This window comes from Gambusia affinis, linkage group LG10 (assembly GCF_019740435.1).
Source record: "Gambusia affinis linkage group LG10, SWU_Gaff_1.0, whole genome shotgun sequence".
In the NCBI taxonomy this organism is placed as follows: domain Eukaryota; kingdom Metazoa; phylum Chordata; class Actinopteri; order Cyprinodontiformes; family Poeciliidae; genus Gambusia; species Gambusia affinis.
In genome coordinates, this window is record NC_057877.1 from 23,713,127 (window position 1) to 23,729,772 (window position 16,646).

At 37.1% G+C, this 16,646-nt stretch overlaps 1 protein-coding gene across 1 annotated transcript; it reads left to right on the forward strand.

Annotated features, from left to right (window-relative positions):
* Nucleotides 1–156: 156 nt before the first annotated feature.
* Nucleotides 157–13,553, forward strand: ushbp1 (Usher syndrome 1C binding protein 1). The gene is made up of 14 exons (XM_044130533.1): nt 157–346; nt 1,078–1,301; nt 1,387–1,526; nt 2,656–2,819; nt 3,488–3,676; nt 3,753–4,009; nt 5,915–6,055; nt 6,149–6,237; nt 6,320–6,437; nt 6,523–6,757; nt 8,646–8,801; nt 10,085–10,182; nt 11,552–11,674; nt 12,717–13,553. Exons 1-14 carry the CDS (start codon nt 341–343, stop codon nt 12,880–12,882), a joined length of 2,106 nt encoding a protein of 701 aa, XP_043986468.1. The 5' UTR covers nt 157–340; the 3' UTR covers nt 12,883–13,553.
* Nucleotides 13,554–16,646: the final 3,093 nt, after the last annotated feature.

The following is a 16,646-nucleotide window of genomic DNA, read 5'->3' on the forward strand; positions in this document are numbered from 1 at the left end:
TTTTTACGTATAAAACATTTTTTCCAAAGACCCAGACAGGAGCTGACACTGCATGGAAACTAACTGCGACCAAAACAGGAAAGGACACAAAGTGAAGGGGAATGGGTGTGGATGTCTCTCTGAGCGTTTCCCACTGACTTCATTCATCACATTTAACAGAGTTAGACAGACATGCAGCAGAACAGCAATCTGCTACCTTTGCTCAGGGACTGACCTCTGGCATCTTACTGCACAAAACAGCAGGACCAAGAAGAAAATCTCCACTTTTTTTTTCTTTTCTTTTGTTTTTTTTCCAAATGTTAAGGATTGTTATACTCTGGAGAAATCAAAAACAAAAAAAATGGAGGTAAGTGAGTCATGCTGAAATGTTTGTTTGGTTTTAGATGAAATCCGTTACACTGCCAGTACAGTAAAGTAACCAAGTTCCACTTTAACAAATGCTTGTTTAAAGTGTTTCCAGCTGTTTTAAGAAGTAAGCTCTTGGCAGGACATTTGAAAGATAATTGTTGTGGAACTGAGGAGTTGGTAAATATTTTCCTCTGCTACTTTCCACACTCATATCAGTATGAGCTAAAGAACCATGTCACCACTTAATTGGCAAAAGAAATAAATGCATGAGATGCAATGATAGCCTCTGACACTGATGAGAAGTTCTTGAAAGTCAGGGATCAGGAATGTGAAACATGCTGTCCTCTCTGGTCAGCAGAAAAACATGTTGGAATTCAAGCAATTAAAATATGCATGTGTGAAATCTAGATATTCTCCAAGTAGTTTTTTACTTGCAGTTTACAATGATTTGTTTTGTGCTGTGGGTATTTATCTGAAAATTTTAGTGAAAACAATAGATGGTGTGATCTGCAAATGTTTGTTGGCCAGGAAGTTGGATCTCAGGATGTTTTTGGTCTCCTCCTTTTCCGCCTTGAACAATGGCTTAACAGTTTGATGCCAGCTTCATGACAGACTTTTAATCCAAAGCAAATAGCATGAGAAAACCCTTTAGACTGAGTGTTAAAAAGTCATAATTTAGCAGGAAAACATTGAAATATTTAAGGTTATTTTTTGACTGGGTCTCTATAGGATTCCAAAAGAAGCAGATGTAACAGCCTTGATACCAGCTCCCTGTTTAACAAGGATGTGCTGAGCAATGGTGACTTTGTGACCTTTGACCTTGAAGCCTCTGAGCCTCTGATTGGCCATGAACCCACACCAGCAGAGGTGGCTCAGTGTGAAGCAGAAGTAAGCACCCTGCTCAGCATCATCGCTGATCTAAACAAGAAGATGGGGTCGCTAAAGGCTCCTAGGTGAGTACAGTTCCTGAATAAATGATTCTTTCAGGGATAACGCATGATTTAGAGTATGACTCGTATAAGGGGTTGACTCTTCCAGTGATCCAGGAGACATGAGACCGCCACGTCCGTCCAGACCTCTGGTTCCTCCGGACCTTCTGTCTCACCGGCTGCTCAGAAGCAGCCCAGAGAGCAGCTCTGCTTCTGTCGCCGCATCCAAACATCCAACAACCAACCAAGGTGGGCATGAGGAACCGTTGTTCATACCGAGTTAGGAACGAATATGTCAAGCTGTCCAGCTTTGTGAAGTAAAATGCATTGAAATGAAAACGAGGAACAGCAAAACATTTGAATTTCAGGAACGGAAAGCAATGCAAATGCAAGGGAAACAATGCTGTTGAGTCAGTTTGAAGTTAGTTTCTAAAACAAAATTTACATTTTACACAACAGACATTTTTTGCCTAATCATGACCCTGTACTATATAGACACAACAATCACTGTTGGACTGTGGGAAGAAGAAGGCAGAAAAGTTCAGTCAGAATCTGAGCTCAAGATCTTCTTGCTGCAAAAAGAGCATTTTACCAAGTAGTTCTGATTTAGATTATAGTGCAAGTATCTTATTACACTTGAAATAAGACAAAATTAACATTCAAGTTAATTTCAGCAAGATACAGGAGGTTGTTTTAAATCCTTAACATTGATTTAGAAAGTATTAGCTCCCCTAGCAGATTAGTTTACTTATAACCTGGGGAAAATGTCTTCTTGTAAGTAAAATAATCTGCTAATGGAACTAGTTTTTTTTTTAAATCAGTATGAAGGAATTAAAAACATGACAATAAAAAATAAACATTAGATATGGATACCACGCTGTTTTTTTCGTGGACAGAGTATTGTTTGTTTTTTTTAACATATTGAAGCTGGTTATAGATTTTAAATTAACAGGGAGTGCGTTCCAAATTGTGGATCGTCTTACAGAGAGAGTAGTTTGAGCAAAAATGGTTCCATACAGTTATCGTTATAAAATACTATACTATAACTGTAAATTTTTTAAAACTTGAAATGAAGCACCAGAAATAAGTTTATTTCTATATTTAAGGGGTTTGAATATTAAAAAACAACTACTGTAAGGAAAAGTATGTCTCACACAAAAAAAGCAAACTCTAAACGACTAAAAAGAAAAATATTAAACACTATCTGTGCCTATTATAGAACTCATTAGTTTTGCCTCTTCTACATAAAAACATTCCCATATCCTTTCTGGTAAAAAAAAAAGTTATTACTACAAAAGCCCCTAAATTTGAGCTAAAGATTCATACGTTGAGCTGAGGTCTTTTAAACGTTACTGCACCTCTACTCTTTACCCGCTAGGGGGCGGCGGTGTCGTCTGGACACAACTGCAGGAGGTTTTATCCTCAGTAGAGGACTCGATCAGCTTCAGAAGGACGTGGGCCGCTCCAATCACAGCCTCCGACCAGAACAAGGACACGGAGCACCTGAGAGCTGCTCAGGAGAACTGGACCAAAGCCACACAGGTGATGAACTGGAGGGAAACATTTCTAACATTTAACCTGACATCAGAGTTGGGTAGTAACTAGTTACAGTTACTCAGTTACATTTAGTTGAGTAAAGTTTTGAAAGAAATGTGGAGGATTTTTACTGCGATTTACTTTTTACTTTTATTTGAGTAACATTATTATGAAATACTGCTGCTCTTACTTGAGTAAAATATCATGGATATTCTACTTTTTATATCTATATTTATATTCTGTAAGTGACTATATTCTGAATCCAGAACAAGTTTGTTTTAGCTAAAAATTCACCACACACCTGCAGTTTTTCTTTAAGTCTCATTTTTAAAGAAATGTTGTTTTTGCCTTATTTTGTAATTGTATTATTGATATAAATTATTTTCATTCTGATCTACAATACCAAAAAATTTCCACATAACTGTATTTTTATCCGTCTGATGATGACATTTTTAAATGTTAACTGATTGATGTTTTGATCAGTTACTTTAGTAGCCTTTTTACCAAATACTTTTTTCTTTTTCTTTTTCTTTTACTTGAGTACAAATGCGTTAAAATGTACTTTTAGTACATTTTTTGGTTTTTAACCCAACTCTGGTTGAAATATTTGTTATTACAGCTGTGAATTTAAACAAATACCGCTGAGTTTTGTAAATATATTCTGCTGGTTGTAGATGCTGGAGGAGATGGAGAGAGACTTTGGGATTTCATGTTCTGTGGGAATGCAGAAGGACCAGAACCTGGATGACTTGTTGGATCTGGAAAGACACGAGTCTGTTCTCAGGAACAACATGCCGAGTCACAATGAAGAGCTGCAGAGAGCTCCCAGTAACATTTACTCACTGGAAGATGAGAAAAACAAGGTGGGTAAAATGTTTTTGTCTTGTTTCATTGTTTTAACTCTACAGTTTTTAGAATAATTTGAGTTGGGTTTTTTAGGTGCTCCACCTGGCTGGTCTCCACAAGGCCTGGAGGTCTGACAGGTTTTCTCCTTCATACCGGCCTCCTTCAGGAGCTCTCAGCCCCGACCGACCGCCTCCTTCCTACCCCGGTTCACCTTTACTCCACAGAAGAACATCCAGAGCTGCGACTCCTCTGTCTTTGAGTGGGGACGGGACTCCGCTGGGCTGCGTAAGCCCGAGCAGTCGCTGCCCCAGCCCCATCAGCCTGGAATCAGAGACAGACAGACTGAACAGGTGAGACCAAGACTTACCAGAAACAAGCCAGAGCAAAACACTGAACAGCAGCTGTAAACTGACACTGAAAGACAGCTTGGTTGGTCTTGTGAACATGTGTTTTACATGTAGGAATTATGATGTGTGTTAACATGTGAAACATTTGGGGAAACCTTCCATATAAAAGACCTCAACTGATGAGCTGCATGACATGCGGCTCCGGAAAACATGAAGAGCCCACTGCACTGAACCTCATTGACAACCTCCTGATTATTCCAAATATTTATTCCTAAACTCTCCCAGAGTTAAAACTTGAATATTGTTGTTTTCTTTGCGTTATTTGAGGTCTGATATTTCTCCATCTTTTTTGTTATTTTGACCATTTCTCATTTTCTGCAAATAAATACAAAATTCTTGCTTGGAATATCAGAGACATATTTTCAGTAGTTCATAGAATAAAAGAACAACGAACATTTCACTCAAACATATAATATAGAAAGTAAAATCAGAGAAACTGATCATTTTAAGTGGCCTCTTAATGTGTTTAGAGCTTTATATTGTTTACATGTAGAGATACCTCCCACATGTGAAATGTTTTCACATTTGTCTCACATGTGAAGACTCTATGATGTGGCAACATGTGAACATGAGTTTTACAGATAAAAGTTTGATTGTTGCACCCAAAGAAGCTTTTCCAACATGTCTTTCACATATTTTGACTTTAAACATATTCAGTTTTTCTCAGATATTCAAAAGGTGGAGATTTTTCTATATGTAAAGAAAACTGGAACATTTTTTCTATCTACAGAAAGCAATAAATGAAGGTTTAAAGTGAATATTTTCTGCAAAAGTTTGCATGTTTTGGTACTTCCCTTTGGGTTTTTACTGCCTCTGAAAATTTATTTATTTATTTTTTACTTTTCTCTCCTCCAGGTAGTCTTTTGTGGGCTCTAGTGTCTATTATATGAAAGTAAGCTGGCAGGAAAGGGGGGAAGACATGCAACAAATATCACCGGGTCCAGGAATCGAACCCGCGACAGCCGCGTCGAGGACTCAGGGCCTCCAAACGTGGAAAATCCTCTACGCTGCCACAGCACACCGAACTGCTTCTAAAAATAACCCAAATGCTTAAAAAAACACCCAGCTGTTCTTTGTCAAAATGTTTATGTTTTTTCTAGGAACACCAATTACTTTACTGATATTCGACAGTAATATGCCTCATATGACTACTAACCGGTATTTACCAATATTATAAATATATATATATATATATATATATATATATATATATATATATATATATATATATATATATATATATATATATATATATATATATTGTATCTACAGCTCTGGAAGAAATTAAGAGACCACTTAAAATGATCAGTTTCTCAGATTTTACTTTTTATAGGTCTATATTTGAATAAAATAACTCAAAATTAGTAAAATGTTATTTTATTCTATGAACTACTGACAACATGTTTCCCAAAGTCCAAGCAAAAATGTTGCATTTATTTAAAGAAAATGAGAAATGGTCAAAATAACAAAAAAGATGCAGTGCTTTCAGACCTCAAATAATGCAATGAAAACAACAATACTAATGTTTTAACTCAGGAAGAGTTCAGAAATCAATATTTGGTGGAAAAACCAGAAGGTTTTCAGTGGGGTTCAGTGCACTGGACACTTCATATTTTCCAGAACTGTCTATATTTCCCTGTTGACACTATGAAAATATGTCTGCTGACGTTTCTTCTCTGCTTTAAACTCTCAAAATCCTGAGTTGCATCACTTAGTTGTTAATATTGGCCTAGTTTTGCTGATACTGATATGTTAAAGCATCACTATCATCACTAATCCCGATGTTAATGCCGAAATATCATCCATACCCAGTTAAAAGCTTTAAATCTGGCCTCCTGTTTTTCTCAGATGCATTGAGAGGCTGAAGGCCAGAAACGAGCGTCTGACTGGGGCTCTGGAGCGAAGGAAGGCGGATTCGGAGCAGATCAGTCTGAAACTGTGCCGACTGGAGTCTGACTGCTCTGCCCTGCAGATGGCTCTTAGATACTGGTATTTATCATCCACACCTGACACATTAACAATTAAACTTGCCAGCACAAATATTCTGAGTAGAGGTTCTGTCCTGTGTTTGTTGTCCAACAGTGATGAGTGTGAGGAGGCCTATGGCGAGCTGCTGTTTCTTTATGAAGCCAAGCTGCAGCAAAGCCCCTCTCTGGAGATACACTCAGCAGGTTGTCATCAAGTTTTATGTAAAAAATATATATATATATATAAAATACTTTGATTCTGAATCACTCGTTTTCCTCCAACCAGAGCCGGTGTGTGACATGCAGCAAGCAGCTCAGAACCCGGAGATGGGAACTGAGGAGTTATCCACCTCCTTCTGCACAGCTGGAGTCACAGAGGAAACCCAGAGTCACACGAGGCACAGGTGACGTTTGTCAGGATGCAGAAATATAGACATGACATATATATATATATATATATCAACAAGTTGAAATCTGTTAACGCCACAGAACTCCAGATCCAGCAGACCGGGAAGCAATTCTCCGACAACAAATCGAGCGACTGAAGAGGGAACGGGCAGCCATTTGCCCAGCAAAGCCAGGTCCAGGAGCCGAGGTCAGACTGAGCTCAGAAACCGGTCAACCGGTCGGTACCAGATGGGGCCACATGATGAAGGACAACACCAAACCTCCTGAGAGCAAGAGAGAGAAAGCATCGCTGTTTTACGAGCTGATCTCAGTCAGGGTGGGAGATTTGTTTTTGTTTTTTAACAAAAGTCAGTTTTCTTTATTAGCTGCAAAAACAACAAAAAACTATTTTTCTTACACAACATAGAGCAGATTTTGGCTTTGAGTTTCACAAAACATTGCTAAGTTTTAAAGGGGACCTATTTTATTAAATTCACATTTTGCATGTTTTGTTGTTCCATTCTCTCTACTTCTTCTAAAAACAACCCAAGCGATTAATAAAACCACCCAGCCATCTTTTGGCAATAAGAGAATGTATTTGGTGTCTGGAAAAATGTATTGTTTCAAAACCTTTTCGATTAAACATCACAAAATCAGCAGGTACCACCCATTACCTATAGAAACCTCAGAACCCAAGCAGAGCTCCAGTTTGTTCAGCTGGTTTTACCACTGTATGTGCTGTACAATGGCTGCTGGAAAGGACAACAGTTTTTTTATTGACTTACATAACATCCAGAAACCACTTGCTGCATTCTTGCTGGTTGTGCAGGAAGTTCTACTTCTGCTTTTCAAAGATTTACGGTTCTATAATTACTTACGCATTACGTTGAGTTCAGACTGCAGGGAAGAGTAATAAGTCGCATTTCCATAACTTGTGTCAACCTTGTAGTGCCAATATTATTCTTATGTGACTGTAGTATAGTCTAACTGTCAAATACAGTTTTTTTATTAAAACTTTGAAAATTAAACAAGAATTTCCCCGAAAGACAGAACTCCAACTTGCAAATTAAGACTTTTCTGAGCATTTCAATTCCAACATGACTGCAGTGTGTTGAAAACAAAGTGAACATTGCTGGTAAAAACTCTTTATTAGCACCTCTGACAATTTAATTGTCTTCCAGTGTAGATAAATACATTGTTTGAGCTGTTATTACTAATAATTGTTAGCAGCAGACTTTCCACAACAGCACATTCAACTGAGGCATAATTCCAACATTTGTGCTCCAACTTTCAAGGCAAAACGAACCCATTATATTTATCCAATTCCATTATTTTCTCTTAATAGGTTTGCTAAAATTCCTACTAAGAGATTCCAAAGTTGAAATTGGAAAAAATGAGCAAAATTCATCTGGAAACCAGTATTCTGACTTGGACATCCAGTGATCTCTAGAGTCCAGTTTTTGCAATAAATGAGGCTTTATAGCAACAGTTTGTATTTAATTAAAAACAGAATAAACAGAACTGTAAACCCTGTTTTTGTTTGCTCAGTGGTTAAATGTATAAACTGGTGAAAAATATGCTGTCATCAGCCTGTTTTGTGTTGTTTTTGGCAGCCTACTTAGCACAAAAATACGCAAATTGATTAAAACAGTAACAAAAAGCTGTGAAAAGCTAATTTACTGCTGCATCTTATCAAAACTTTTAACAACATTTTTAAAAATGAACACATTTACAAGTAGCAGTCTAATCTTTCAAAAATATTTTTATGATTACTAAAGAGCAAAAGGTAGAAAAAGGAAAAAAATACGGTCTACAGCCTGATTATTGTGAAAATACGCTCAGATTCAGGACTCTAAATCTTTCACCAGCCAGCAGTTTTTATTACATATTCAACACTAAAACACTTTTACAACAGCACTTTCGCAATAAGACCAGTTTAATGAATATTAAAAGACAGGAATCCTGGTATTAAATATATTTAACTATATTTTTGGCTGCTCACAACCAATTGAAACACTTATATTTATAAACTAAATGGAGCTGCAACCAGTCATAAAAGCTAGAAATTGCTGTTCTACTACTATCCAAGTCAGAAATAACATTCAGTTTTTGCTTTCTGGCTTCCTTTAACTATGAAAGTTTTTAGTTGTGCTACCTAACACAAACTATGCTGCTATGAATTGTCCTTGTTTATCATAGGTTGTGGTTTGACTGCCTTTGTCCAGGAGGAGATGTCAGATCTTCGAGCTTTAATTCGTCTGAAGGAGAAGGAGCTGCGATGTCTCGAATGGGGCTTAATGGGACAGAAGTCGCCGGAAGCCGCTGGGGTTTTCATTCCAGAAAACCTCAGAGACGAGGCGGAAGATCGGAAGACCGAACAGGTATGAAAGGCTCCAACTGCAGCAAAGATGACTTCATTAAAAAAAAAAATTAAAAAAAGAGCAAATAATACAAAGTCAAGGTGAAAGGACCGAGAGGGAGTTTGGGCTCGTGAGAGAGATCCGATTCAAATCCAGCTCTCCCACCTGGGAAATTACGTCTTCCAAAGCAGAATCCCTCCAGGCCGAGTCAGATATTTTAGTTCCTCAAGGTCTTCTGCTCGGCCGTCTTGTCCCTGCAGCAGGAAGTCATGCCGCACCTCTCACCTCAGTCTGTCAGACCGACTGACATTGAGGACAAGTTCTGAGTTTGATACAGCAACTCAGGAAATAATTCACAGAATGTTTCAGCTTTATTACAAATTATGTTAAATTATCCATTTCCTCCAGACTGACGGATGGATGGATGGATCTACAGATGGATGGATGGATGGATGGATGGATGGATGGATGGATGGATGGATGGATGGATGGATGGATGGATGGATGATGGATGGATGGATGATGGATGGATGGATGGATGGACGGATGGATGGATGGATGGATGGATATGGATGGACAGGCAGACGGACGGAGGGACGGATCGATGGATGGACGGACGGACGGACGGACAGATGATGGATGGATGATGGATGGATGGATCTTCAGATGGATGGATGGATGGATGGATGGATGGATGGATGGATGGATCTACAGATGGATGGATGGATGACGGATGAATGGATGGATGGATGGATGGATGGATGGATGGATGGATCTACAGATGGATGGATGGATGGATGATGGATGAATGGATGGATGGATAGATGGATGGATGGATCTACAGATGGATGGATGGATAGATGGATGGATGGATGGATGGATGATGGATGGATGGATGGATGGTTGATAGATGGATGGATGGATGGATGGTTGATAGATGGATGATGGATGGATGGATGGATGGATGGATGGATGGATAGATGGATGGATGGATGGATGGATGGATGGATGGATGATGGATGGATGGATGGATGGTTGATAGATGGATGGATGGATGGATGGATGGTTGATAGATGGATGATGGATGGATGGATGGATGGATGGATGGATGGATGGATGGATGGATGGATGGATGGATGGATGGATGGATGGATGGATGGATGGATGGATGGATGGGTCCAGTGGGTTTTGGAACCAGATTTCTGCTCTGACTCTGGAATGACTTGTCGACAGAAAACTTTCAGATTTGTTCTTTCTGATGTTTTTAGATGTTCTTTCTGCTCATTATCATATTTACGTTTCAGAGGTTTGGTGAAAACGCTACCAAAGCTGTTAGGGACGGTGAAATCACGAGTTCTCTGACCCGACCCATTCTGAAAGAGCTGCAGGTAGTCCTACAGAGGTAAGACCGGATCGCATGTCTACGACCAGAATTTAACGGTTTCCTGTTAAATTTCTGTTATATAATAAAATATATGTACTTTTTAAAATCTAAACCAAGAAATCCTTTCTGTTCTATTCGGAGATGAGAAGCTACAATACAAAAATAAAGTCAAATTTCAAGAATCTGAAACCAAAATATCAACCTGATCAAGCTAGTATTGATCCGATACTGATACAGGCTTTGATATTGATATTATCAATACTTTTGATTAGCCTACTTTTATTTAGTGTGATGTTCAAACCTTAACACTTGCTTCTCCACATCTATAATTTCCCTACATGTTGCAATCTGATTGAACAAAACCAGTAGGCCTGGGGTGTCCAAAGTGTGGCCCAGGGGCCATTTGCGGCACCTGAACTGATTTTTTGCGGCTCGTATGACATAATGTTAGAAATTTGTCCCACCACACAGCTGGTTCTATGCAGACACAGGCTTTTTTCAATCAAGTCAAAACTATTACCCACAAATTAAAAATTTTTCACAAAAAATGTAGAAACAACACAAACTTTGGTACACTTTTAATTGCATTCTCAAAAGTTTTTCAAATAAAGAGAGCCCTAAATTATGTTTTTATTGCTGAGAACAAACTAAATCTTTTTTTTTTCTTCAGCCCTTCAGTCAAACTAAATTAGTAAAGTGGTTACCTTTCTTTCATGCAAAATAATTTTTTTAAATTTTGGATCTACAACAATTTACATATTTCTTTACTACAAAAAAAAAAATCTATGTTCTTTGTTTAAAATATTTCTTGTTTCGTTTGTTGTTGAGCAGCCAAAAAAGGTTCTCAATAAAATGTTTTGTGAATTTAGTTTTCTAAGTCTGACAGAAATTTGGACAACCCTCCAGGAGACTTATAAATGTCAGTGGTTTTAGACAGTAAGAATTATAGATAAACTAGTTCACACCATACTTTTCAGTATCTTGTTTGTAAACAAATATGGAAAACTCATAACATTTTTCCTCCACTTGGCGATTATTCACCGCCTTGTTTGGTCTATCGCAAATCTCTCCAAAGCACAGTTTTTGTTGTTTGAGGAAACTATTGTTTGGAGTGATGTTCCCAGAATAAAAAAGGTGATGAGCGGTGATATTAAGTTTTTTTTCTGTTGCTAGGTAACAGACTTTAACATAAAGTATACTCCAGAGACCTTCCTCTTTCTCTTCTAACCTTGAGAGAAAAAAGCTTTATTTTAAATTACACTCGTTGTCGGGCCAAGGATGAAGTAAATAAAAGAACTCGTTTCTTAACGATTGTATTATTACTGTGAGCAAACGTCTTTTGTTAACTGAGTTATCTTCTGATCCACTTGTTTTCTTTATCTGGCAGGGAACAAGCCCTGAAGAGGAGGCTGGCCATGGTCCACGACTCGCTGAACTCGGCTCTTGCAGACGGCGTCCCCCACAGGAAGGACAACGCAGAGCAGATCGCTCGCCTCTCACAGGCACACAGGTAAATATCGACAGCAACTCACTGCTTCAATGCTCACTTTAAGCAAACTGCTTACTTAGAATCACTGTTACTCCCAACCATTACAAACCGGGATGGTGGAGTAACTCAACAAATGACTGAATATAAATGTCTGGAAATTTGGTGTGATAATTCTCTGTCTTTTTCACAACTTAAATTCATGTCCAAACTCAACATCCTGTATCATATGTGACCATCGGAGGTGGGCAGAGTAGACAAAAATTATACTCAAGTAAAAGTAGCACTACTTCAACATATTTTTACTCAGGTAAAAGTAAAAAAACAAAAAAGTATCCATCCAAGAAATTATTCAAGTAAGAGTAGAAAAGTAACCAAAGTTAATATTTACATAATCAGATGGAACAAAATATAAAGTTATCAGTTTCCTTCATTAAAAAACTTATCAAGCTTTAACATAAACTGCAGGTGTTTGTCTGTCTGGTGAAATTTGGTTTAGACCTGTTTGTTTTTCATTCAGCGGGTAGAAAATTCAGAAATTTTACTTAAGAGTAGAGATACTTTACTTTAAAATTACTCAAGTCAAGGTAAAAGTACATGTAAAAAGTAAATGTAATTGAGTAAATGTAATTAGTTACTGCCCAAATATGGAAAACAGTATTTCCACTATACTGCAGCAAAGGATTGGAAAGAGGTTTAACACTGTGTACTTTCATATAGGTCATTTTAAAGACATTGTAAAGAAATAATTATTAGGTACCAGTACATGTTTTAGCTTAATTTTACTAGTTAATTTATTTATCTCAGTTTAAGAACGAAAATGTTTTAATAAGGTAAGAGTGTTGCCTAACCCTACTAAGTATTATTATGTTATACTTTTAGTGTTGTTTACTGTTCAAGGCATAAGAAGAGTTAAATTTGATTATTGACAGTGAAACTACATAATATTGTCTTTTCCCCTCCCTATGTGTTGCTCTTCCCTTTCAGGATGTTATCATAAATACGAATTACCGAAAGATTGAATGAAATGAATAAACTAATCCAGATTTTGATGGTTTTATTGCAGTAAAGCCTTGAGTTCCTACAGGCAGATTCGCAGGAAGTATCGGGAGCAGGTGTGGCGGCTGGAGCAGAAGGTTGCCGCCATGATGGAGAGTCAACACAGCCAGAGTGAAGCAGCCAAAGCTGCAGAGGAAGGAGCGGAGTGGAGGAAGGAAGAGACGATTTTATAAGACAAAAATAGATCCGTCGCAGCTATAAGCTGTTCACATAAGCTTCAAATCTGATGTATAAATTATGTTTTTAAAAAACATTTATTCTTATATTTTGCATATGTAAATACTTGTAGCACTTCTATTATTACTGGTAAAACTACAGGAAGGAAACCTTCAAATAAATGAATCATTTTTTGCAAATATTTCTTATAAATCAGTGGCGTTAAACTCACTTGTGTCTACTGAACCATTTCTGTGGTGATTTTCCAGCCATCCTGCTAAAAGGACACAATCACAAACAATTTTTTATTTGAAATCCACAAAATTTTTATATAAAAAAATCCAGGCCAACCCATTTGGTAGAGAAACTGACCTACTGCACCATATAGCTTCCTCCATGTATATTGTATGCAATATTTTTCTGCCAGTTTCAAATGATTAAGAACTCCACATGTTTATGTTCAGGATGGTAGGACAGAAAAGGCTTTCAGTTGGCATCAGAATCACCATTATTGCCCAAAATGTTTTTGCACAAACAATTGTGATTTTGGTTTCAAGTGCTCACAGTTTGCAGACATTAAGTTAAAATATGTATGCTTTAATAAAGAATAAAAGGAGCACTCTTCATGTGTATGTGTATGTTCATTATATATTATACATAAAGAAAATAAAAAAGAAAAACTATTGTACAGTGCAAGAATGTTTATTTTGTTTCACATCTAATTAGTACAAGTAGGTATTGAGTGGAAACTGCAGCCTATTATAATGTATATCTGTAAACACCTGAATCCAAACACCTGTGAGCGTGTGTTAAACTGCTTAATTATCGCAGACAGATACTTTTGCATTGCCATTACCTGACCTGAAGAATAATACATATCAAAAGCTACTTGAATGGCTTCTTTTCTTGACATTACTATTTTGAAAAGTGTTTTAGAAAACTGAGTTTCTCTTTAAAATGATATAAATATCCAAAAAGAGAGACTTAGTCACTTAATTTAATGTAAAAAAGTGAAATAGACTGGAACAACAAAGCCCTGTTGATTTTGATTCATTCAAGAAAGTTTTTACTAGAAATGTAGTCAAATTAGAGACTCTATTTTAATTAATTCAGCTATAACTACACTACTGCCATAAAAGGAGAATTTTTCTTTTTTTAATCTTTTCTAACCAATAGCAGTTGCACCATCTGTCTTTTTGGGCCTATGTAGAAAATAAAACAGCAGCACAACAAAGAGAGCTGACCGTTTGAAATAGCAAAACTCAAACATAAGACACAATCTTCTTTTTAAATAAAACTGTCATGCAGTTTAAATAAAGAATGAACCATCAGATGATTTGAGGTAGGTGACAGCGGACATGTTCGTTTTCCCATAAAAACCAACGGCGTCAGGGGGTGGGGCCCGCAACAATGGCTGATCTTCACCCGAAATGTTACGCCAAGCCCATTTGTCTTCTTTGCACCTCCGTGGTCTCACGTTCTTCGCCTTTCACGCTTGACAGTTCAGTTAAAAGGTCAACTCAACCAAACTGCAAAAAAAGAGAGAGAAAAAACTTTTTCCCACTGCAGATTACAGTTAAGCATTAACTGGGGTACAAAGAAAAAATGTAAAATAATTTTTAAAAAAAATTAAAGGTAAATCCGTGACCTTTAGTATTTCAGACAGTGGGAATTATAAATAAATGTGAAAATGTATTGCTTTCTTTAGATTCAACCAATTGACTGAATTTCTCTAATCTTTTGCAAGTGAAGCACATCTTCCTCTCTTCTATCACCTTTTCTTTGCCTCTCACTCAATTGTCCATTTTCCAGTGTTTTTTCTCAATTTCCTGCCTTCCATATTCTCCCAGCTCATCTCTCACCCATCAATCCCCCCCTTGGTCGACCCTGCACCCTGACCTTCGCGCTGCAGCTGTGACCGGCGGTTCAGGAGGTTAAGGCAAAGGTTGAGTGTCACACCCACAGGGTCACAGCGATGCTTGGCTGTTGTGTCAGGCACTGAATTGAAGCTTCGGAGTGGCAGACGAGGCGGCGGGGCCTCTGACGCCCCGACTGTTGCCTGAGTTTGCCCTTTCCTAAGCGGAGGTCAGCGCAGAGGGCCTTTCCTCCCTCTCATCCCATACCTCCAGGTCACCAACGCTATTGTTGTAATAGCTGCCATTAGAGCACATGATGCAATTATCATTCAATTTTATGTTGCCACTCTCCAAGATCTATGTTAAGCTCTTTAGTTCATCAAAGGTTTGAGGAAAACATGGCTGCTGTAACCTCTGGGTGACTCTTGAGTCAAAGGCGAAGCAATAACAACAAAAATGGCCCTTTGAGGGAAACATTTTACAAGTTTAAAGTGAGAAGTGAAGGAAAACTGAAGTATCATGTCATAAGAGGTGCAAGGAAATTTTTCAATCAATCCAAATAATTAGGTTAAGTTATTATAAAAATATATTTTTAAAATTAAAAACATGTTTTCTGTTTTATCAGATTATTGAAAGATTGTTTATATTAAAGCCTGAGGTGCAAAATAACCTTAAAAGTTTATAAACTTTTTTTATTTAGTGTTGTGAAAAAGGTATTTGTAGCTTTCCACATTTTGTCATGTTCATGACATCCTTAAACTTCACTATATTGTTTAAATTTTATGAGATCAAAACAAATGTAGTGTATAAAAGTATATTATGTAACCCTAATACGTTTGTTGACTTTATGACAGACACACTCAAATTTTGACATAATTCACATCTATAATAGGCTATTGCTAAAAATAAAACCCTGCCACATATAAATGAGAGTTTAAAAAGAAAAAGGTTGGTTAGAGAGCATTAAAAAGAATGCAGCATCATGAAGACAAAGCAACACAGCAGACACATCAGGGATAACCACAGTTGAAGAGCGTCTATGATAAAATTTAAAGGAGTACATAATATTTTTTCAACTCTCTTTCATTCAAAACATGTTTAAATCACTTTAAACTGCAAACAAAATAAAAGAAAAAAATCAAATGTACTTCATTGAAAAAGTGATCCGACTCATTTGTTCATCTCTTGGATCACAAGTCCAATATTTTTATTTGTAATAACTACACTGTATTTTCTGTCATAGTCTTGTCCAGTATATTATTTTTATCATGATCATCATCATCATCATCATCATCATCATCATTTTTACTTTTGTTATTGCTAATCTTGTTTTTATATATTGTTTTCAACACTTTATACCTGGTTCATAGTGCAGGTATAAAGATTTGTGAACCTTTTTACCTGTTGCTGCTGTCACACCTGAATTTTCTCCTTTACCATTAAAAGCTGTTTCTATTCTATGCTAGTTCAGCATAAAAAGTTTACGTTTTATGATTTATATTAAAAACCAGCACAGAGGAATCTCAGTGAATTCCAAAATCAAGAGAAAAAGATAGAAATAATTTCAGCCTCAATTTTAATTTCTCCTTGAAGGTTTGCCCTCAATGGGTTGCAGTTGATGCATTTAAAAATAAGTTTCTTTTTATTTAAACTGCCCAGTGTTTAGTAAAGACCCGACTGAAGGCCGCAGACTGAAACACATTGGTCCAACAATAAAGTTTTTTCCTGGTCTTCATTTTAATAAACAACTGTCTATGAGAATCTGCTCTGTTTTCTTTTGAGCTTATTCCATATTTCAAGATATTTTTCACTCCCCCTCACAGCACAACAGAGTTTTATAAAGCCTGGGAAAAATACCCAGACCATTATTAGATAACGGCAGTGGCTGTCAATCAGTGTGGGGGTGGACGCCTGCAGACACAAAC